At 54.8% G+C, this 8,033-nt stretch overlaps 1 protein-coding gene across 2 annotated transcripts in view; it reads left to right on the forward strand.

Annotated features, from left to right (window-relative positions):
• Window positions 1-8,033, forward strand: part of LOC101643293 (chymotrypsinogen 2) — a 21,262-nt gene that overhangs the window by 3,747 nt on the left and 9,482 nt on the right. Inside the window, exons 2-4 of one of the 2 annotated variants that reach the window (XM_045293578.1) lie at window positions 231-273; window positions 1,050-1,176; window positions 3,758-5,681. In XM_045293578.1, the coding sequence (XP_045149513.1) occupies window positions 259-273; window positions 1,050-1,176; window positions 3,758-4,848 (1,233 nt within the window). In that variant the 5' untranslated portion in view covers window positions 231-258 and the 3' untranslated portion in view covers window positions 4,849-5,681. Of the gene's footprint in view, window positions 1-230; window positions 274-734; window positions 959-1,049; window positions 1,177-3,757 lie in introns of those variants that run through there. The other variant, XM_045293579.1, reaches the window with a different exon arrangement.

An 8,033-nucleotide genomic window follows, 5' to 3' on the forward strand; every position in this document is an offset into this window, starting at 1 on the left:
CGCTTGACCAATGTTACAATCTGGTCACCGTAGTCTTGGATACCCACAGGGGCAGTTAGTTCTCTCCTGTCCTATCATGAGTTGGCATCCACTCGATGGCAGTAAGTTGGCCTTGGTCCTGACCAGTCCTGCATTGTATTGTGGCCAGGGGGTGGGCTCCCTAGTGAAGTTCTGGAATGCTGAGGCAGAGCGGATCTTTACTTATTGCCTTATTTATCTCTCCGTTCCAGCTCTGCCTTCACCCCAAAGTGGTAGAAAATGAATGGATTCCAGGTGAGTTGTCGGCTTCTCTCCCCGGTGGGTTTTCCGTGCGCTGGAAGATGTAGATTGAAACAGAGAAGCACAAATAGAAAAACCAGTCGCAAGCCATCCAGCCTTGTCCGTTGTGTGTTTCCTGTGTGTTACGAGCGCCAGATCCTTGCTTTCCTCTGGCTGGGCCTGCAGACAGTGCGTGGGCCTTCCTGCTGCCAGCGCCGCCTCTGTGTCTTCTCCTCTCCGTCCCCCGTCCTTCCTGTCTGCGTCGGTATTTCTTACTGGCCTGTGTTCCGCTTCACTAATCATCCCTTCAACTGTGTCTTATCCAAATGTTAAAGAAAGCAAGCAAGAAAGAAATCCCATTTTTGTGGCTTGGGTGTGGTGAGGCTTTCCGTTGTGCCCAGTACTTGGGATGAAAGTTGGCACTCCCTCATCTGCCCTTAGGTACCCCAAGCTTTTCATGAGCTCTTGATACTGTCCTGTCTGTTGCCACTAAACCAGTGCCTAACTTTGCAGCACTCCTTGGGGATTACACTCTAACCTTCTGAGCGCGCCATGTGCACGCTCCTCAGCGTCTGGTTACAGCGTCTGTTGCCATGTGGATACAAGGCTGTGTTCATGTTAGAAGTATGAAGAAGCTGAGTAAATTTGTCACTCTTTCTGAAAGTGAGTTTCGGAGACACGACAAGGCCTAATACACAGGGTGTGTAGCTGCTCTTGTGTAAATTGGGGGTGGGGGGGAGATTCCGTTTCCCTCGGGCCCAGGGTGAGAGAATGGCAATGTACCATTTCAGGGCCCGGTGACGTTCACGGATGTGACTGTGGACTTTACTCAAGAGGAATGGGAGCACCTGGACCCCGCGCAGCGGATCCTGTACATGGATGTGATGCTGGAGAACTACAGCAACTTACTCTCAGTGGGTAAGGTGGCCCTCACGTGGCCTGGTGTTCTCGTCACCTCCTCTCAGGGCTGCTGAAGGACTGAGAACCCTGGTGGTGCCCCGGTTGAAGTGCTTGGCTGTGGTTCGAACACCAGCTCCTTCCGTAAAGTGGGCACCCTGGTGCAGGTCAGCGTCTGTTGCGGTGACTCGGAATCCACTCCGCAGCGGCAGTTGGGTTTGGGGTTCTGAATTTTTGAGGGTTTGGGCCCTGAGTGTGGGGGTTCAAATCGGGAGGTGGTATAGCCCCTGAAGTCCAGTTTGCTTGTTTTCAGGGTCTCTGAACCCCGAGCAGTTAAGAGTTACGTGTCTCTCGTGGGTTCCCTGAGAACATCCCACCAGGCGCAGTGTGAGAGCTGGTGCAGGAGGAGAACCGTGCAGAGCAGCCATAGACCCCTAGTCCAGAGCATCCCTGAGGGGAGCGGGAGGGTTGGGAGGAGAAGCCAGTGGAAGGACTATCCCAGGGCTGGGGGTGGGCGGGGACTGCGAGCTGTCTCTAGGAGCCTCTAGGGGTGCCTGGGGACACTGCGTGCCTTGCGCTCCGACTGCTGCAGGCGGGGAGCACAGCACCTCTGATAGAAGCTGAACGTCACAGTGTGGGGTGAAGGAGAGGGACCCCCACAAATCATCACAGGTCCGGTAGGCGCAATGTACAGCGATAATAAGTGAAGATTATAGTAAAGTCATAGAGAGCATGAGAGGTCGAGGAGAGAGTTAGATTAATGGAGTCAGACACAACTCATGGTAGCATTGCTCACCTCAGCCCCGCTTGGTGGTCCACGTGGGGGGAGCCCAGCCACAAGAGCAGGAGGGAGTCTTTGGCCGAGAGCCGGGGAGAGCTCACAGGACCGAGTGCCGGGGAGAGCCTTTTCTTTATTGCTAACCAAGCAAAAAATCCTTTTTTTAAAAAAAATAATCATTTTATTAGGGGCGCATACAACTCATCACAATCTATACATACGTCATCTGTGTCCAGCACTTTAGTACATATGTTGACTTCATCCTTCTTACGACACCCACTTTCCACTTGAGCCCCTGGTGTCAGCTCATTTTTCCCCCTCCCTCCCCACTCCCCCCAACCCCCTGATAATTTACAATTTTTTATTATTTTATCATATCTTACCCCATCCCACATCTCCCTCGCCCACTTCTCCACTGCCCGTCCCCCAGGGAGGAGGCCACATGTAGACCCTGTCCTCTGTTCCCCCTTTCTCCCTCTCCTTCCCTCCACCCTCCCGCAAAAAATCTTATTAGGGGGACATGATTACAGGTAACCACACGTCACAGGAAGTGGCAGTACGATGGGCATACACATTGTAGGAAGGGGATCTATGATAAGCATAACAGGAAGGGGATGAGCTAGGCGTGTGCCCATAGGAATGGGAAGGTCTAGGGGTCTACATGTGACAAGATGGGCGGACCCTAGATTCATGATGGCGCTTGGGCGGGTTTGACCTTTGGTGTCTCCTACAAGGAAACAGACTACTACTATCCTTATCAGAAGGGAGTTATCTACTTGTGGGATAAACAGTGGCGTCTGCTTGGGCTAGATGGCTGATAGCTCTTAGGGAGAATGACCCCTAATCTACTCCTGATGACCTCCAAGTGTATAGTCATTCTCAAGCAGCTAAGTCTGGCATATATTTGGGGGAGACAGCTTGAGAAAAATCCTTCTGTTTCCCATAACGGAGCGTGTGGTCCTGTTGTACAAGCAGCTGGCCTTTGGATCTGCACAGCGTCCATTCTGGAATGTGCTCCTTCTTGGGTCTCGCCAGCCAGTTACGAAAGAGCCCCTCTGCAGAGGCCAGGGGTGGGCTTGCCTGCCCACCTGCAAGGAAGTCACACTGGTAGTCTCGGAAGCACTGTGCTGCCGCTCTGGCCCCGGGACGTGAGGCCAAGGGGTGGTTGCTGACTCAGGTCTCGGCCCTCGGCATCTTTGTCTCCTTGCTCCCCAGGTCGGTCCTTCCCTGCTCGCTGTGGGGTGTCCTGGAGGACGCGGCCCTCTTCCCTCCCTCCAGCCACCAGCTTCTGGGTCACCTGCACCCTTTGCTGCCCTTTGTCTCCACCTCACCTGCTCCACCCACTTAAAAAAAAAATTTTTTTTTTTAAACTGTGATTTGGGTGAAAGTTTGCAGAGCAAATTGGTTTTCCATTCGTCGAGAGGCGTGGCATTTCGCTTCATGGCTTCAGTGGCAGCTCAGCCGCCCCTTTTCCGTTCGTCCTGTGTTGACCATTTCCCCCTGCCTGGCTCCTGAGCTTTCTCCCAGGACGAAGCGTCCTCCACATCTCCCGTGGTCGGCGGTTCGAAGGCAGGTGCGCCTCGTTGAGCCGTTGTTGACCTGTGGAGCAGAAAGCTCAGCCGTTGGGCTGAGGGAAGGGCGGCCCTCGGTTCCTCCAGCCTCTCTCTGGCCCATGGATACCACAGGGCTTGTTTTATTATTACGAAAATTGGCCCCAAGGATTTTGCAAAGCAAAAGAACCAGCCCCACAGTAGAGCTCATGTGGGGATCCCCGCCCCTCTTTCCAGAGTGAGAAACGGCCCCTGTCCCTATGTTCTCTCCTAGAAGTGTGGAAGGCAGACGACCAGATGGCGGGGGACCTCAGGAACCCCGACAGGCAGGACAGGCCGTTTCTCATCCTCAAGAACCGAGCCCCGGCGGAGGAGAGAGGTAATCTCTCTGAGAAAGCGTTCAATCTGAGCACGGACTTTGTTGCTTTGAGACAAGCATCTCACAAACACGACCTCTATGAAACAACGCTGCGGTGCAAAGCCGACTTGCTGAGTCGCCACGGGTGCAGCGCCAGGAAGCCAGCCGAGGAGCACGGCCGCGGCGTCGGGTTTGGGGGAGCCCTCCTGTGCCTGAAGGAGGAGCAGACCTCCCCGGGGCCGGAGTACCCTGCCTTCAGCAAGAGTGGGAGAGCCCTGGGCCACACGGAAGCCATTTTCAAGCATCCAAAAATCAAAAACTTGGCTCAGCCCTTCGTTTGCAACTACTGCGACAAGGCCTTCTCCTTCAAGTCGCTGCTCGTCAGTCACAAGCGGATCCACACGGGCGAGAAGCCCTACGAGTGCAGCGTGTGCCAGAAGACCTTCTCGCACAAGGCCAACCTCATCAAGCACCAGCGCATCCACACCGGCGAGAAGCCCTTCGAGTGCCCCGAGTGCGGCAAGACCTTCAGCCAGCGGTCCACGCTCATCGTGCACCAGCGCGCCCACCTGGAGAAGAAGCCCTACGAGTGCCGGGACTGCGGCAAGACCTTCGCCCAGAAGTTCGAGCTCACCACCCACCAGAGGATCCACACGGGCGAGCGGCCCTACGCGTGCGGCGAGTGCGGCAAGACCTTCTTCAAGAAGTCCAACCTCATCATCCACCGGAAGATCCACACGGGCGAGAAGCGCTACGCGTGCGCCGAGTGCGGCAAGTCCTTCATCCAGAACTCCCAGCTCATCATCCACATGCGCACGCACACGGGCGAGAAGCCCTACGCGTGCGCCGAGTGCGGCAAGACCTTCAGCCAGCGGTCCACGCTCAGGCTGCACGTGCGCATCCACACCGGGGAGAAGCCCTACGCGTGCGCCCAGTGCGGCAAGGCCTTCAGCCGCAAGTCACGGCTCAGCGTCCACCAGAGAGTCCACACGGGGGACAAGCCCTGAGGCGGCACCTGGGTGGGGCCAGAGGACCCTCCCGACGTCGGGTGGGCTGCTGAAGGAACACTGGAGCACACAGCATCGCCGACCAGCATTGTCCCGTGGTGAGCCGTGACACCCAGCTGAAGAGGCCAGAGCAGAGGATGTCCAGCTGTAAATAGACCACTCGGCTGCCCTGCGGTGAGCTCTTTAACGGCCAGGCTGGGTGGAATGTCCCAAGCAACAATGTGAAGGGCACAGGGTGCGCCGGGGACACAACGGCACTGTGGTGGCGGTTTGTGAGACGATGTCCCCGTGCGCACGTGTATTGAGCGCAGTCAAGGGGGATTTGAGACTCTTGTCCCGCGTGACAATTAGGACACATCAGAGAAGGCACCTCATAAGTGCACACAGCACGTGTTCTTCAGTGCACCGACACCCTGGGTGCATTCAGGATGAAATGCGGATGGGGCCGGCGGGAGCATGGAGGGGGCCTCTCTTTCTCCCGCTACTTGGTCATCCTGCTGCCTCTTCTGCCGACAAAAGGCCAGGTTGATGTCACTTGCTTTGGGGTTCGCAGAGGATGTACGAGGAGAGCTGATCAAAGTGTTCGTGTCTGAGGCCAGTCACAGGGATCAGAGTGCCGTTACCCAGTACACACCACGGACACCCTCCCCTGCACCCTCCCCCCTGCGATCTCTGGGTGGGGTATCTGCATATAAATGCATGAGTGCTACTAAACAGTCGCCCCAGAAACCCCCCCATTGTTAAACCTGTGTGCTGCCTTGTTTCTCTTGTCTTGCAGAGGTGTTAGCTACCTTTCAGCAACCCCGAGATTAATTTATTTTGCGTTAACTGTCGAGAGAGGTCTGACTTGTTGCTTTTTGAGGTCCTCACTTTCTAAATGAGACGGGTCCTTGTTCTGTTGTTTACAGGAGGCATCTCTATCCCTGGAGGCCCATTGTTTATCAGCCACCAGCGGGTCCCTCTGGAGCCAGCTTGAGTGTAATGCCGTATAACCCGGGCTGTTCCCACTGGCCTCTCCAGTGTTGGATGATCAGTGTATTTTTTAAAATCCCTCCCGCGTGCAGCTCAAAGACACACACGCCATCTTTCCCTATCAGTCAGATCGTACAGTCGACCTGACAGCGGCAGCCCTGGTTGTCCTTTCTGAACCAGTTCGTTTTGATGGGCTCCAACCACACAGGGAGTCTCCAGCTCCGAGTGAGAATGAGCTGACCCCGTGTTCTTCACGCCCAGTTTGCAGGGAAAGCAGAGAGGTGCAGACAGCTCCTAGTCTTCCTGACTGTAGTGCAGGAGAAGCCCGGCCTCTTTCGGGGCTTAAGAGGCTGCAGATGCTGCCGCAGACGGTGACTGAAGGAGCCTTTGTTTAGAGGGGTCGGTTCAGTCGAGTCAAAGCCAGGGCAAATGTACACGGAGGGTAAGTCGGAGTCCTCCCGACCTTTGTAACCAAGCACTGTCTGGGTAGGAGTGCCGGTGACTTCCGTGCACACCAGAGCCCAGAAGCCCAGGAAGCAGGAGCGGTTAGTTTGGCCCTCTGCCTCCAGAAGTGTCCCTCGTGAGCACCTCCTGGCAAAGCAGGCATCTGTCTTCATGTTGGCGACATCCTTGCAGCCTGGCCTCCGGCCCTAAGAAGGGAGTAAAGTGCTAGCACGGAAATTGAACTTTGTCGCGGTACGGCGACAGTCACTGCCATCAGTTCTCATAGTGGCCCTGTAGGGCAGAGTAGAACTGCCCCTGTGGGTTTCTAAGACTAGCTCCTTATGGGAGTCAAAAGCCTCATCTTCCTCCCAAGGAGCAGCCAGTGGCTTCGAACTGATGACCTTGTAGTTGGCAGCCCAACTTGGAACCTGCTTTGCCACCGGGACTCCACAGGTTGCCCACCCTGACGGAGGGACACCAGAACTGCCGTGCCGGTGGAGGAAGGGGAGGGGTGCAAAGGCTCAGGAAGGGACCACTCCTGCTGGCCTGGACGTGATGGCCCTAACGGGAGGCTTAGAACCACAGTCAGGAACGCTGGGGAGTGGGCCCTTGAGTAGCTGAGGAATTCCAGCCCTGGGTGGCTGGTAGGGGGGCTGCCACAGCCCTGGGCAATCCTGCAGAGGCCAGGTGCGTGCAGTTATCTGAACATAACCCCGTGCTGAGTCTTGAAGGCGGGCCCCACATTCCTGGGCCAACACAGGTGGACTGCTAACCAGAGTGCTTCCCTGGTGTGCCCATGAAGGAAAAAGGCCGATGCTAGGTCAAGATCATGGCCCTTTGCCAAGCTTCCAGGTCTGAGCCAGCGTTGCATCTGGAGCCCCTGGGCTGAAGGAGAGGCAGTGTTTTCCAGGCCTTACCTATAGGGACCAATGGCTACTTGATACATGACCCGTTCACTGGGGGAGGTGAACACCCAAACATTTCAAGGATTGTCAGTGGTTTTTAAGTACCGATTACATGTTGAAATGATATTTTGGATATATTGAATCAAATAAAATATATTGTTAAATTTAATCCATCTGTTTTTACTTTTTAAGGCTACTGAGTAATTTGAAATCGTGCGTTTGACTCATACACTATGGCTTTTGAATACCAGCGGGTTAAAAAACAAATAAAAACGGAGCTCACTGCTGGCAAGTAGTAGATTCCGACTGGATGGCAGTAGAAATGTCCAGGAGGATTTGGCTGCCACCTTTCTCCTGAGGAGCAGTCTCTGCTGGTTGGTTAGCACTTCGCACAGCCCTGAACCACCGCACCATGCCATTGCAATGTTCAGACTGGCCACCAGGTGGCAAGCGTATCCTGCCTGCATCGGTCCCTCTGCTGGCCAAGCTTGTCTGGTGGTTGGCAGTAGACCATTAGGATTTTGTACTGGTTTCTCTGCATGTATATGAATAACACCTCAGTCATTTGACAGCAGATGGGTCCTAGTGTAATAATAGGATATTTATCCCTTCCTGAGTTTAGGAGCAGTTAACCTTTAAAGGCCTTTTTATCGTTTTTAATGAGTCGAACTTCTCATCACTATTTCCTTTCACACGTTCCATTTTCTACATCAAATTCACCTGTTTTTGTTCAGTTCGTGCCCTTAGTTACGGAAACAAGCCTCTGCCACCTGAATCGCAGCCTGTGTGAGCAACCTTCAGAACCCTCAGCTTCCGGGAGGCAAAAAGGTGAGGAGAGGGCTGCCGGGAATGCTGAAGGGCCTG

The sequence above is a fragment of the Echinops telfairi genome, unplaced genomic scaffold, assembly GCF_000313985.2.
Source record: "Echinops telfairi isolate 266 unplaced genomic scaffold, ASM31398v2 ScPeMD7_2291;HRSCAF=2852, whole genome shotgun sequence".
Classification (NCBI taxonomy): Eukaryota; Metazoa; Chordata; class Mammalia; order Afrosoricida; family Tenrecidae; genus Echinops; species Echinops telfairi.